The following is a 15,773-nucleotide window of genomic DNA, read 5'->3' as shown; positions in this document are numbered from 1 at the left end:
AGTGGTCCCACAGGATAACCTAAAAACAGCCTGCAGGCACTGCTAGCAGTTGAGAGGGTGGACTGTTAATCATGAAAGCCACTTCTAGCCAGAAGCCACTCAACGGAATGCTTTGTAAGGAAGCACAGCACCTGGTGTCTAATAGGCCTTGGGGCCAGCAGCTTTCAGGTTCTGGAAGCCCCACGTGCCTTCACCCACCACACCACAGCCATTACTATGGCTCCTCTTGACGGGGAACAAGGAACTACCCAAGAAAAGAAGAGATGAAACAAACTGTCCTCTAAGTGAACAAGGAACTACACTAGAAAAAGAAGAGATGAAACAAACCATCCTTTAAGTCATTCTTTAATTATTAAAAAAGCACTGGTGGGCTCTGAGTCTGTAAATCTCCAACAGGTTGTTGAATTGTGGAAATGGTTATAGCAGCCTTATAGAGTTATCTGAACTAAAATACACATCATCACAGTATCAAGAAGGCAAGGTAAACAAATAGCTTAAGTATTTTATTTGTTTGCAACTAAGCTTGTTAACACTATATAATGAAAATGTACAAAGAATAATGTTGCAGTTTTTGGTTAGATTTAAGTCAAAGACATTCATTAATAAGGAATCTTCAAATGTGAATACCCCAGAAATTTCCGCAGGCCAGCTGATCACAGCAACTGTCTCTGAATATCACCTTACTTTGGAAGGTATTGGCAAACATTTGAATTAAAACTCAAGATTTTTTTCCAAAATAAAGCCATAATTAATAAAACTATTCTATATTCAAACTAAAACAGTTTTCATAAAACTTTCCTTTCCAAAACAACAGTAAAGGAAACAAGGCATTTTGTAAAATGTGGTCCTGAACAAGTCACAGTAAAAATAAATGTATACTTAACTCCCACCTCCTCAAAACAGAGGTTGCTTTCTGCTCACAGCCTCGGGACCAAGGCAAAGAGCAGCCAATAAGCAACTCAGGCAGGGTATTGCCAAAACCAAGCTCTGAGGGTTGAACACGGACACCGTAGGAGAGTTTGGGGGAACCTGGACAAAGGATCCAGACTTTATGTTGAAAATGATGCGAAGGTGAGTGGCTCCTCCCGAGTAGCAGTGCTGCGAGTCGGCCCAGCCGCGCACTCCTGTTGCACACTCCGAGCCTGATGCTCCGCTCCAGGGCAGATCTTCTCCCTGTAGAAGGTCGGCGTCCAGGGAGCTCGTGACTGCATGAATGAGGTGAGCTCAGACTCCACAGGGTATTTTAAGGCTTGGAGTCAAAGTATTTTCCAGCACAGCGAGGCAGAGTCTGTGTACTGACAGCCCGTCTCCAGGCTGTTCTGATTTCTCACCAGGTTATTTGCAGATCAGGACTGCAGATCTTCCCTACAGCATCATAATCATGTCTACTGTCCATCCTAACTTACGATTCACATCTGTGCCTGGAAACAGTCCCTGTATTTAACGATAATACCTACAATAAACAACCCACTGTTAGAACTTATATGGTCACCAAACATTATTGATCTTCTGTAGACCAAGAAAATGTTTTTAACCATAATTGTCGTGCATCAAATTCACAGCCAGAATCCCCAAGATCAAAAAAATTTTGCACAATACAAATAATAACTTAAAACACAGACACATACACGCGCACACCCACACTTCTCACAGAGCTGTGCTTGGGGAGACTCCATGTGTTGAGTGCCACTGAAGGCATTCTTTGCTAAACTGCTGTTCCAGGTACGTTCTCTGGAAAACCTATCACAGTAGGGCACAGCTGTTTAGTGGATGAGCAGAAAAGAAAGATATGCTTGTGGCAACCAGAAAGTTTTAAGGTCTTTCAAGTTGTATAAAATGGACCTGCAGAAACATTTAAGTGTTCTCAGGATGCAAAGTTGGAGCTGAAATGTGATATCAAACCAGTTGCAAAAAGTGTACAGCAGCCATCTCTTGAGGTCACACCTGGTACCCAGATAGGCAAGAAGGCTTCAGGATACATCTGCAAATTAGGATTAAAAGACAGATAGGAACAATGAAGATGCAGCGTCACACTTTTTAAAACATACACTAGTAGTAAATGATCAAACGGCAGGGGCGGCTACCACTTCAAAAGTACTAAACTGCAAGAATTTAAGAAACGTGTTTCAACTACTTCAAATATTTAGAATTTAGAAATCTTGACCACTCATTGGATAAATCAATATCCATCAACTAACTGGAACTGCCTTTCTGGGGATAAAATATCAACAGAGAGACGGGTGTTAGAGACAGATGACTGTAGGCATCAATCTTGGCTAACTACAGAAACTTGAGCAAATTATCTAACATTTCTAAGTATTGTCCTTACCAATAAAATGAGGTTAATAGTACAAGTTGCACCTTGATAGGATATTGTGAGGATTATGTAAAATTAAGGTTTGTTGGTTTGACATTGTGCTGGACACCAAAGTATCAGCCATTTCACTTTACAGGGTCTTTAAAAAAAGGTTTTTTTAGATTGATTTTATGTGCATGAATGTTTTGCTTGCACATGTTTGTGTGAGCATGTGTGCCAGGTGCTCTTGGAGGTTAGGAGGAAGCACCAGAGCTCCTGAAACTGAAATTATAGGTGGTTGTGAGCCACCATGTGCTGGAACCCACATGAAGAGTCTGGGCCTTCTGTAAGAGCTCCAACAATCAAGGGCCTTTTGCTCTCAGGACACAAAATATTCCCAAGCAAAATTGTGTTCTTAGAACTAGAAATTTTAAAGAAAAACATGGCACACTTACAGCTTGTTGGCCTTGTCCCATATCGCCGCATGATCTGATCATGTGTGAATTTCACAAACGATTCATACTGTTCTGTGAAGATATAAGAAAGACCATATTCTTATCCCAGAAACCCATCCCTAACCCCTCACAATTTTGGAAGCAGCATCTGTATTCCCTGTTTGCATTCTCTACTCAAACATTCCTTTTCCTCTCCTGTAATTCTATCCTCTACCAATGCTTTGCATCATAGAGATCTAGGAGCTTGGATTTCATTATAAGATGAAAACATGAGCAGGTGGGATTACAATGAGGTCAGTAACAAAACTTTCGGAAGCAAATGGGTATGGCAGATTCCCAACAAAGCCGGCAGAGAGGCAGGCAGGCAGGGAGGGGGGAGGGAGAGAGGGAGGAGAGAGAGAGAGAGAGAGCGAGAGAGAGCGAGAGAGAGAGCGAGAGAGAGAGAGAGAGAGAGAGAGAGAGAGAGAGAGAGAGAGAGAGAGAGAGAGCGAGAGCGAGAGCGATCGGGAGAGCGCGCGCGAGCGTGCAGGCGAGCGCTGAGCATGGTGGCTCGTGCTTGGAATCCCATTTTTTGGGGGGAAGGATCTCTGTGAGTTTGAGGCTAGCCTGGTCCACATTGTTTTATTTTTGTTTTTCGAGACAGGGTTTCTCTGTATAGCCCTGGCTGTCCTGGAACTCACTCTGTAGACCAGGCTGGCCTTGAACTCAGAAATCCGCCTGCCTCTGCCTCTTAAGTGCTGGGATTAAAGGCGTGCGCCACCACCGCCCGGCACCTGGTCCACATTGTAAGCTCCAGGTTTATCATTATTTTTTAAGTTAAATGTATCTATATATAGGGGCATGTGTTGGTACAGTGCAGGTGCCCCTGAGTCCAGAGAGTGCTGGATCAGCTGGAGCTGTAGTTACAGGTAGTCTGGCGCCATCCAACATGGGTCCTCTGGGAGAGCAGAAAGCCCTAGGTGCTGAGGCGCTCTCTAGGCTCGATTACTGTTCTTTATCACACAGGGCTCCTCTTGTCATTATTAACCGCCTGCTCTCTAGCCTCGCCTGACCTGGACTTGCTTTTCTCTATCGTAACTCCCAAACAGAGTGCCCAACTTAGACACCAACAAAGTGACTCTTGTGCAGAAATTTAAACATGCTGGTGACTGGTGACACTGCACTGTACCAATCCCAACACCTGTTAGGAAGTCAGTACCATAGGCCAACCACCTGTTCGCCAGCTGGTGGCCTACTCAATGCCTATACTTATGGAAAATTCTTACACAAAGAGCTCTGCTTATCTACTTTCAGAAATGCAAATGAGTTCTTTCATATGATGTAAAAATAGCACCATGACAGCACCAAAGAGTGGTTTCAGTGCTCCCAATCCATAACATCTCCTGCACGAAGCCTTCTTTTCTGAGTTGTGCCAATAACAGTAGCACCCCATGTCTCAGCCTACCTGCGAGTTTGGTACTGAGGATCTGCTCATACTCCTCCCGGACTTTATCTTCATAGTCTTTTAAGAGGCGCTCACATATTATCCCCACTTGTCGAAGGGTAAAGGTGGGCTGGTCCTTCTTCATCCAGAAAGCACCTGGCAAAGACATAAATATAAGCTGGGTACTAATATATAAATAGAAAACATAAACATAAGCACATGCCTATAACCCCAGCAATTCTCAATGCAACAACAACAGAGTTTAAGGCACACATGGGAAACTTAACAAGACCCTATCTCTAAATAAAATAAAAGCTGGGTAGTGTTTGCCTAGCCCCAGATTGCCTATAGCCCCCAAAAGAGAAATCTTCTTTACAAGACGTATTCCAGTTCTGAGGTTTCAGAATGAACAACCTTCATATAAACACTCTTAGCTTTAGATGGGCTAGCCTGGCTTCTCAAGGAGCGCAGGGGATCTTGCCTATCTCTACTTCTCTGTGTGATAAGATTGCAAGTGTGAGCTTACCTCTGGCTTTTGTTTTCTTTTGTTTTGTTTTGAGACAGTTTCTCTGGCTGTCATGGAACTCACTCTGTAGACCAGGCTGCCCTCAAACTCAGAGATCTGCCTGCCTCCACCATCCCAGTACTGGGATTAATGGCGTGTGTCACCACACCCTGCCTCTCCTATTTTAAGTTCATGACTTTGTTTTGGACTTTATGCACTGCTATCCTGGAGTACTGTGACCCCTATGGACATCAGATTTGTACTGTGACCCCTATGGACATCAGATTTGAAGTGTCTGACTGTAAAACAAACATCAAAACTACACTCTCTGATAATTCATGCTAACAAGCTCTCTACCAACTGAGCCCATCTCAAGCCAGTCATCGTACCTTTAGTAACCCATGCAGACTCCTATAAACCAGCTGCCAAAATAAAGTCAGAGGCATTCTCTGCTACTTAATGAATCTCCTTCCTAAATGACTTTCTCAGTTTTCCTAGTCACTTTACCAGCAGAAGCCATGAACATCAAAACTGTAATTTTCAGCTTCTTGGGAGCTATGATTTCAGATGTGAACTGGTTTTATCAATCATGTTCAGAGTATTCGGCAAACATGGGAGGTATAGAGGATATACAGCAAGCTTCTACTCTGGAAGCAAGGCCAACGCAGCAAGCAACAGCAGGATTCCAGCCTGACTCTGGAGCTAGCGACTGGAGTAACACATCCCACAGGACGTCCTGCTGCTGATGACGTGGCAGCCGTATAAATCACATAGAGATCAAGCCATAACCCAGCCTATCTTCACGCGTTCCTCTTCATTCCTGTCAGTATTTAAGCTACTCCCCACCCCGAAACAACAAACCCTGTGTTTTCTTTTCTCTTAAACTAAACAAAGGGCTGGAGAGATGGCTCAGCGGTTCAGAGCACTGACTGCTCTTCCAGAGGTCCTGAGTTCAATTCCCAGCAACCACATGGTGGCTCATAACCATCTGCAGTGAGGTCTGAGTCCCTCTTCTGGTGTGTCTGAAATGATGTACTCATATACATAAAAAAAACAAATAAATAAAACTTAAAAAAACTAAACAAAGTATTTTTTTCCTTTACAAATGAAACATGACCAAACACTAGGCCACCCATCATCTGCAACCATTTCTCTATTCACATTCTCTACTACTTTAAAATTATTGGGCCAGTGAGATGGCTCAGTAGGTAAAGGCCGAAGACCTGAGTCTGAGTGAACCCAGACTGTGTACAGAGAGAACCAACTCCTACAAGTTGTCCTCTGATCACCACATGCATGCCATGGCATAAGCACATCTGCCTCCCAACATAAATAAATGTTAATAAAAATTCTTATCTGTTTACATTTACATACTTTTAAAATATTTATTTCCAGATTCTATGGAGTATGAGCTAAGAATTTACCAAAACAAATTTGACAATTTAGTAAGATTCTGTCCCCAAATTAAAAAACAAAACAACAAACTTCACCCTTGCTCTCTAAAGTCTTAAGATTCCTGTCTCATTTAAAATATTTCCATAGATGGGTGTGGTGCACACCTTTAATCCCAGCACTCAAGGAAGGTGGATTTCTGTGATTTAGAGGTTAGCTTTGTCTACAAAGGAGTTCTAGGACAGCCAGGGCTACACGGAGAAAGCCTTTTTTGATAAATAAATAAATAAATAAATAAATAAATAAATAGCAACAATATTTAAGCGGCACTTTGAAGTGATGACTCAGCAATTAAGAAGACTACAATTCTAGAAGACCCTGGTTCAATTCCCAATACCCACATGGTTGCTCACAACCATCTAATTCCAGCTCCAGGGGATCTGATGCCCTCTTCTAGCCTCTGCTAGAACTAGGTACTCACATAGTATCCGGACATATATGCAGGCAAAAAACCCACACACAAAGAAAATGAACAAAAATTAAAATAATATTTGGAGGGAGGGGAGCTGGCAGTTTAGCTAACAGTACAACATGTTTGCACATCTGGTTGAACCTCAGCATTAGAGTCATTCAGCAAACATGGGATTTCAGTGGCATTCTGTGAGGTCATCACACTGTGCAACTGAGTCCTAAACCATTCCCACCATCCTCAAAGTAAAAAACCTTTACCCACTCCTTATGCTTCCTCCCCACCAAGCTTCTCAAAATCACTAATTTATCAGGAGACAATCTTCTCTCTCTCCTCTTTCTACCACCCCCTCCTTGAAAATCAAAAAATAAAAAACCAAAAACCAAAACCCAGAAAACAACAACAACAAAAAACCAAAAACAAACAAACAAACAAACAAACAAACAAACAAACCGGTGTCTCTCTGCATAGCCCTGGCTGTTTGGAACTATGTAAATCAGGCTGGTCTTGAACTCAGCAAGATCTGCCTGATCTGCTTGACACTGCTTCCTGAGTGCTGAGATAGCCAGGTCCCAGTCAATAACTTTTAAGCAAGATAATTTTAAACTTTAAAACCGTTAAGAAATTAAATACTGAGGAAACAAACTTTTCTAGAGGTTGGCAATACTGGTCTCCTGATCATTTATAGGGACACAGCAGGCAAGTCTCATTCACTAAGTGACAAAGACAACCTCAAATCCTGAGATTTTTGAGCATAGTCCCCCTACAAATCACATGTTAAAGCTACAAAGCAGGAATGTCCAAGAGAACTTTCTAGAACAAATTTCCTACAATTGCATGCCAGTGGAACAGCCACATGTAACTACTACTTATGCACCTGATGTCACTAAAGTCAATGCGTATAAGCAACGGATCTGAAACCTTGCTGGGAGTGATGGCTCCAGAGTGTAGTCAGCATGCAAGAAGACTGCCACACGCTGAAGGACAGCTCAGTCTTCAGAGCAGCCAAGGACATATACTGAGACTTTGTCTAGACAACAGAACAGGACCAGGCATGGTGACACACAACTCTAATTCCAACACTCAGGAGACAAAGGTAAGAGGATCCCTGGGAGTTCTAGGCTAGCCAGGGCTGTATGTGAGACTCTATCTTATCAACAACTTGTCCAAGCCAAAAGCAAAAAAAAAAAAAAAATCAAAGTGCAAATTTTTTCCCTAAAACTTAATTAGTAGGTTAAACTAAGAAATAACCTAGTTCCATGTTTTGGTTTGAATCTAGAACATCTCCACAGCCAATGTTTTTAAGTGCCTGTTTTCTAGCTTGTGGCATTATTTTGAAAGCTGCCATGTCTTTGAAAGATGAGGCCTGGCAGGTGCAAATAGGTCACTGAGACAGGCATCTGTAGTTTATATCTGCATCTGGTCCCATGTGACCCTTATTTTCTGGTCTATACCATATGAAGAAGAAGCCACAGGCTCAGAGCAGCAACGGAGCCACTTCACCATGCCTCTGCTGCCACAAAGGACAATACCACCTGAAACCATGAGCCAAACAAAATAAAGCCTTCCTGCCTGAAGTTGCTCCTGTCGGGAACACTGTCACAGGAATGAAGAGCAACACAGCACAAGTGGCCAAAGGACACACTGTGGTTAAAGGGAAACCAACTGTTTTCCGACAGGGTCTTGCTAGGCTTCACTAGCTGTCTCAACAAAATGTGCTAGGACTCCAGGCATGGACCACCAAACCCAGCTCACCAACTCTGCGAACAGAAGTATGCTTACTTGGAGAACTCGGTGCAGTAAGTGCCGAGGAGGGAGGTTGGCTTTCTGAAGTACAGGCTTCACTCTGACTGAGAACAACTTCTAAATGTTTCCACCTCTGGTAACGATTATATTCTTGTTTTATGTTCTGAAAAATTTGCTCTAGAAAAAAAAGAAAATAAACTTGAATATTCATTTTATGGTCATTTCTTCAAACTTCCCACCTATAAACTTTCTTGAGAAGATAGGCAAGAAAGGTCTTATTATTTTATTCTACAAGATGCTGGGGCTCAAACCCAGAGTCTTAAATGATAAGCAAGCAATCTACCAATTAGATACATCCTCAGCCCAAAGGAGACATTCTGACTAAATATTCCCTTTATCATACAGGCCATCCATAATCTTGTCCTTACCCTTATTTAACAGGTAAATGTTCCAGTGTATAAATCAGCCACATAGCTCAAGACAGTTCTTATTCTGACTCTGGAGCTGGTGAGACAGCCCAGTGTATAAAAATGTTTGCTGTGCAAGTGGTTCACATGCACATAGGCAAACACTCATATAAATAAATAAAAATATAAAAATCTCAAAACAAGTTTAATTCCTAAAATAGCTATTCTGGTCACGTCTATCATCTAGTTTCCTTTGCCTTTTCCTGTGGAAAGTACACAAGGCAGACCTGCATTTCGCTGGGTACACCAGTACAATTTAAAGTAAAATAAACTATGTTGTTATTTTTAATTTATTTTGTTTTTAAGAGACAGAGTCTCATGTAGCCTGTTCTGGTCTTGATCTTGCTGTATAGCTGAGATGACCATGGACTCCTCCTCCAGCCCCTTTTTATTTCCCAAACACTCAGATTAAAGGTGTTTGTTACCATGTCTGAATCTTTTTTTTTTTTTTTTTTCTGTTTTGAGAAATGGTTTAGACTGTGGTCTATATTAGCTTTTAACTCACAGCAATCCCCCTGCCTTAGCTTAGTTAAGTTTTACATTTCTACAAAGCACAGTATTATGGTTCATATTAGGCTTATCACTAAAGGTCTTTTAACAATAAGATTCTGTTCCATGAGACTTCACAGGTCTTTGGGGAGGACGGTAGACAGAGAAAAGCTTATGTACATCCTGGGCTCTGGGAGGGAGCTGAGGGCTAGGCTAGTGTTTGGGACTGATTATCAAGGCTCATTAAAAGCATTGCTGAAGCTGGGAGTGGTGGCGCACGCCTTTAATCCCAGCACTTGGGAGGCAGAGGCAGGCGGATTTCTGAGTTCGAGGCCAGCCTACTCTACAGAGTGAGTTCCAGGACAGCCAGGGCTATACAGAGAAAACAAAAACAAAAACAAACAAAAAAAGTATTTCTGAGCCAGGTATGGTACCACGAATCTTTAATTCCAGAAGAGACAGAGGCAGGTAGATCTCTGTGAGTTCAGCTTAGTCTACAAAAGAGTTAAGGGCAGCCAGGGCTGTTATACAGAAAAACCCTGTCTTAAAAACCAAACCAAACCAAACCAAACCAAGCTAAAAAACAAAACAAAGCAAGTAATTCTGAGACGGTCATAGAGGTAAAAAAGTGACTCTGACAGGGTCAGAGATGGCTTTGAGGTTAAGAAACATTTTCCCCAGAGGACCGGAGTTCAGTTCCCAGGACACACATTCTAGGCAGATCACAACCACCTGTAACTCTAGTTCCAGAGGACCCCAGTGCCTCTGCAGGCACCTGCACATGCAGACACGCAGACACACACACACACACACACACACTTTCCCAGCACTTCCAGCACTTGTAAGGTGGGAGGCAAAAGAATCAGGAACCCTAAGTCATTTTCGATTACAGAGAATTTGAGAACAGTCTGGGATACAAGAGACACCATCTTAAAAACACAAGCTGGGCTTGGTAGCTGGTAATCTCAGGGATTGGGAGATAGAAACAGGAAGGTCACTGGTAGGTCAAGGTCAGCCTGGGCTACTCAGTATGTTCTAATACAGCCTGGGCTGAGTGAGACCCCGTCTCAAAACAAGCAGACATTCTGGAGGCACGGTCTCAAAACCAAAACATTTCTGAGCCTAGCCTAGTGATGCCAGCCCATAACCCCAGCTTCTCCGGAGGCCAAGGCAAGCCCACCGCACCTGAGAGTAAACTGAAGGCCAGCCTAAGCAGCCAGACAAGAGGTGATTCACATTTGGGAGGCAGGGGCTGGTGGGTCTCTAGTTCAAAGCCAGCCTTGTCTACAAAGTGAGCTCCAGGGCAACCAGAGCTGCTATGCTGTTACACAGAGAAACCCTGACTCAAAAAACCAAACCAAACAAAGAAAAGTTAAGGCTGAAGATACAGCTCAGTGATAAGCCACTGGCTTCACATGCAATCTATGTTCAATATTCAAGACAGGAAAAAACAAAGACAGGTGGTATTACAACAGGCAGTGTTTGCTAGGAGTCAAATGATTATCCTGAGTCAGTCATCACAAACTGAATCTGCTAACAAGCAGGAAACACCAATTAGCAACTAACTATAAAACTCTATTCCTGGAGACAAGCGTCTAGAAGGATGTGGGTTTCAAGTTTTTATATACAGTGACATAATACTGCGTTCCTTTTCCAGATAATGTAAAGCACCCTAGTAACAAAAGCAGAGACTGCATCCATGGTGATGAATGCCTAGGATTCTAATACAGGGAGGCGGGGGTGGGGCTGGGAGGATCACTGCAAAGTTCAAGGCCATCCTGGCCTATGTGACAAGTTCGACCAGCTACATAGGCCTATCTAAAAACCAGGAAATCATATTCCCCAACTCAAACTGTCCCAGTGTATACTTTGCTTTGTAACCATAGTTGTCAGGGGTGGGAGGTGGTGATAATGTCGCTTTGTTTGCTATGAGCAATTTTAGGAAGTCATTTGAACAGGTAATGAGAATCAAAATCACAGAACTGGTAATAGTGCCAGTGATGGTATGGTCCAGTGGTTATACATCTAGGTAAACCAACTCTGCCTACATGCTAGAACACAGTAACATTTTCCTTTAACAAGATCATGAAATGCAGGGTCTAGATGACTGCATACAGGATTTTTTTAAGTCCTACTCCTCGAGCGCATACCTGCCAGATTCATTCAATACAAGGATGTAAGCAACTGCCAGGAAACAAGAAAGGACAAGTATGAGGGCAGAAGGCCCTGATCACCTCCACCCGCCTCCTGAGCAGCTAAGGAACAATGGAAATACACACTTCCACAGATTCTAGGATTCCTCTCTAACACAGGAGGAAAACAGTTGTGATTTTCTTCTGAAGACCACCTAAAAAAGGAAACCGCTGATTTTTAACAATGCAAGCTTCTTTCTAGCACTTATAATGCCCCTAACCCTCGATTCTCATTATTATTTAGCTTTTAGTTTCCAGGTTATTTATCAGGCTAAATCCCTCCTTAAAACTAATGTTTCTGAGCTACTATAAGATAAAACTAAATACCTTTCAAGACTCAGCCTTATGTGGGGGATGGTAGAGCGCATATCAGGAGGCAGAGGCAGGTGGAGCTTTGTGAGTTCTTCACCAACTAGACTACCTCAAGAAAGTCTGTCTCAGCCTGGCGGTGGTGGCGCACGCCTTTAATCCCAGCACCTGGGAGGCAGAGGCAGGCGGATTTCTGAGTTCGAGGCCAGCCTGGTCTACAGAGTGAGTTCCAGGACAGCCAGGGCTACACAGAGAAACCCTGTCTTGAAAAACCAAAAAAAAAAAAAAAAAAAAAAAAAAAAAAAAAAAAAAGAAAAGAAAAAAGAAAGAAAGTCTGTCTCAATGCCTTCCTCCAGCTCAGCCCTAAAGCAAGCATGGTAACAGAGCCTGTAATCCCACTCCGTACACAGGAGGTAGAGGTAGGAAGAACAGAAGTTCAAACTCAGGCTTGGCTACATAGCAATAACAAGTGGGATGCTACTCGAAGTCAGATGGACTCTAAATCAGGCAACACTACTGAACACCAGAGCTCAGGAGGTTCAGAGTTCAAGGTCATCCTTAGCTGTCTAGTGAATTTCTTCAAGTCCAGCTTGGGTTACAGGTCTTTCCCCCACCCACTCACAAAAAAAGGGAAGAGAAGAAGGAAAACAGAATCCCATTGTTAATTCATTTCCCCTTAGACGACATCATTGTTATTTGGTGTTCTGAGATAGCATCTGGATAAGCCCTGGGTAGCTTGGACTTCATTATATAGACCAGGCTGGCCCTGAGCTGGGAGCACTCCTGCTTCCGCTTCTCAAGTGCTGAGACTACAGAATGGGATGCCAAACCTGCTCAATCTATTTGTAGAGCAACTAGCAACATCTCTATTTTTTTAGCCTTGAAGCCAGATGACATGTTCTACTTAAGTTAAGGCATTAAGTAATGCATTAATACCTCATACTTCATGTTTCTTTCATGACTGACAGAACCAAAATCCAATGAGCATTAAGAAACAAGGTTTTGGGGTGTATTTAACAAATTAAAAAGTTAAAAAATGCAACTGAGTTTTGGGCATTTAGTTTCCCCAGAGCAAACTGAGGCTCTGGTTTTCAAAGCCAGCATCCCCAACAAGAAGACGACCTCATTACAGGACTCTGCCATATTCAGTCTTCCAACACATTTAAAATGATCATTAAACAATTGAGCTCAGCTGGACCACAATACAAACGGTATAGAAAGTGAAGCACTAGAGAAATAAAATTTTTGTTTAAACAGACAGACATCTATGCCTCTGCCTTTTTGAAATGGGGTCTTCCTATACTGCCCTGGCTGGTGTGGAATTTTTAGGCTCACCCCATCTTCCTGTCTCAGCCCTGCCTGCCCCTGCTTTTGGAGCCCTTCATAAAAACAAACAAACAAAAAAACCCTTCCAAGTCTTCAGTCATTCTGTGTGTAAGACTATATATAACATTAAGCCATCAGGGAATTTAAATCGAAAAGACTGCATTGTGGGTCAGACCCGGTAATGGATGCAAGACTGTTTAGAAAGGATTCTTGGAATCAGCCATGATGGGTTACAAGTCTGTAATTCTGGTGCAGGAAGATTGCTGAGTTCAGGACAGGCCTGGGCCACACTGTGGGTTCCAGGCCAGTCTAGAGAGTGATTACTGAGATTAACAAACTCAAGGAAAAGATTCTAGTGGAAAGAGCAGAGCCACAGTTTAAAGGACACGTTATGATTAGGAAGTGAACACAGGTCTGAAGACAAAGCTCCAGAGTCTACTGGTGGCAACAGTACCCTTGAGTGGCTAGGCAGGGGAAGGAGGGAATGAAAACTAGAGGCAGAAGAGACTTTAAGATGTAAAGGAAAAAATGATTTAAAGAGATTGCAGGTTTTCCTAATGCTTGAGGAACAAGGAGAAGAAAAAAACACAAAGAACTTGCCCAAATCCACTTTTGAGGGATTCTTTCTGGGATCCCTTTAAAATTGCTGAATATGAATGCTGGAGCACTCTCCCTCCTCCTGCAATATGATAGGCATCTTTACTGTCACATGAGTCGTTCCTTTTGCCTTGGCTAAAATGAAGTGCCTTACTCAAGTCAAGTCACTGTATTAGATATTTGAATTTTGAGTACAGAATCTCTGTATACTTAAGGATTCTCAAATACTAGCCAACCAACTACCCACTTCAAGCCATACCCGAAACAAGACAATAGCCACGCAATAAAACAAGGTCAGTCCCTCTAAGAAACAGTCTGGTTGAAATCGTATTCCAGGACTATTGGGATGGTTTAGGGTCCCTAAAGAATTCTAGAAATCAAGTCTCCCTAAAAGCTCCAGCACCGTGCGGCGTTACATACACTCACGCCCCTTCCCCTCCAATCCGTCTCCCGCCCCACTCATGGCTGGTTCGTGAGCAGAATCCAATTTTCCATGGCCCACTGGATCTCCTGGGAGGTTCCGCACAAGCGGAGGCAGGAGGGGCTTCAGGGACACCAAGAGCCTTCGGTGGCTTGGAGTATCCCTACCTCATCTTGGTGCCCACCCCCCAGACTTCAGGAAACCCGAAAACCGACACTATGGGGCCGCTGCCCTTCCCGGATGTCTCTCGTCCCCGGAAGCAACCGGGCCCAGCAGCACCCCAGTTCCTTTTTCTCCCCAGGCCGATATGGGGTGCTGAGGTGATCTCGGCTGGCGTCCACGACCCCCGCACCCTCCCCGCCCCCCACGCCCCGGCCTGGCTTCCTGCCAAGTCCGCAGCAGCAGCGCAGGTTACCAGGAGTTGGAAGGCGACGCTCGCTGCCGGGCGGGGCAGGCTGCTGGAGGCTCGCCGGCGGCGTCTGCATCTGAAGCGGCGGCGGCTCCGCGTCCGGGGGCCTAAGGCCCGGAGTGGGGCCGGGTAGAGGGGCACAGCGTCGCCGTTTCGGGGAACCCGGGCTCAGCAGCGCCGCCTCGAACTCCATGGGCCGCTTCAATGTCGCCCCGCACGCCATTCCGCGGAAGGGCCAGAGACCAGACGCAGACGAGGCAGCAAGGGCGGCGCTGAATCCAACTCTTCAGCTACGGATCCCAAGCCAAGCCGGCTCCAATGGCGCCTCCGGCACCCGGCAGCCGCGCTGGCCCCGCCTTCCGTGATGTCACGGGCTGAGCCACCGCCCGGCGGAGGGGAGTAAGCCGGAAAAGGGCCGCTCCAGGAGGCCCGCAAGCCTGAGCTCGGCCTTTGGTGCCCCCTGCGGAAGGAGTGGGCCGGTCTGGGCGGAGAGCGTGGTCGCCTAGCAACACCCCCGCCCCCGCCCCCCCAGGGCCCCCTTTCACCCTCTCTGCCCGGGTGGCCTAGGAGGTCTTTCGCACCTGCGCGGCAGGGGCCTGGGCGGGGGATGGGAGAGACCTAGGGAGACCCGGGTTCCCGTGGCCGCGAGATCGATAAAAGAGGTGATTCTAAAGTGTTATCAAGGGATTTTCTCTGAGTCCCAGGAAATCTTCACAAACATAGCCGGGTTATCTAAGGATAGGCTTTATTTAATCCAAGAACCCTGTGCAATCCTGGGCAAAAAATTGGAACAGGGTTGCGTTACAAATGAATATTTTGGGAATAGATGACCCGGCCATTAATCGACTCACTAAATGGATATATGTTACCCAAAAAGGATTAAAAGAAGAAGAAGAAGAAAAAAAAAAAAAAACTATGAGAAAACTCACTGGCTTAAACTGTCTATCCAAGTGGTACCAGGGTGTTAGGAACTTCCCCTGATAGCTGATTTGGCAGTTGGCTTCCTCATCTGACTTGGCAACTCAGGCTGGTTCTTCCTCGGGTCCATCGAGATTCTCTGCCGTACTGTTGGCTGGAAAATGCTTTTGCTATTATGCAAATGAATAGAAAACAGGGAGGTTCTGCTTCAGGAAACTCTGTGTGGTTGTTATTTTCCTGGGGAGTAACTCCAGTGCTTTCACATACACCAATAGAGTGATCAGAACGTCCCCTCCCCATTCAAAGCCTTTCTGTAATTATTCATATATTAGCGACTGTGACTCCTGTAATCTGGCTTT

General features: G+C 44.4%; 1 protein-coding gene across 1 annotated transcript; it reads right to left on the bottom strand.

Moving 5' to 3' along the window:
- Positions 1-482: 482 nt before the first annotated feature.
- Akirin1 (akirin 1) lies at positions 483-14,859 on the bottom strand. Its single transcript, XM_034503288.2, has 5 exons — positions 14,503-14,859; positions 8,323-8,463; positions 4,196-4,330; positions 2,752-2,823; positions 483-1,981 (listed from the first exon to the last, which is right to left on the bottom strand). Exons 1-5 carry the CDS (start codon positions 14,717-14,719, stop codon positions 1,971-1,973), a joined length of 576 nt encoding a protein of 191 aa, XP_034359179.1. The 5' UTR covers positions 14,720-14,859; the 3' UTR covers positions 483-1,970.
- Positions 14,860-15,773: the final 914 nt, after the last annotated feature.

Source organism: Arvicanthis niloticus, chromosome 5, assembly GCF_011762505.2.
Source record: "Arvicanthis niloticus isolate mArvNil1 chromosome 5, mArvNil1.pat.X, whole genome shotgun sequence".
Lineage (NCBI taxonomy): Eukaryota > Metazoa > Chordata > Mammalia > Rodentia > Muridae > Arvicanthis > Arvicanthis niloticus.
Note: the sequence above shows the minus strand (reverse complement) of the source record. Positions and strands in the feature narration are given on the sequence as shown.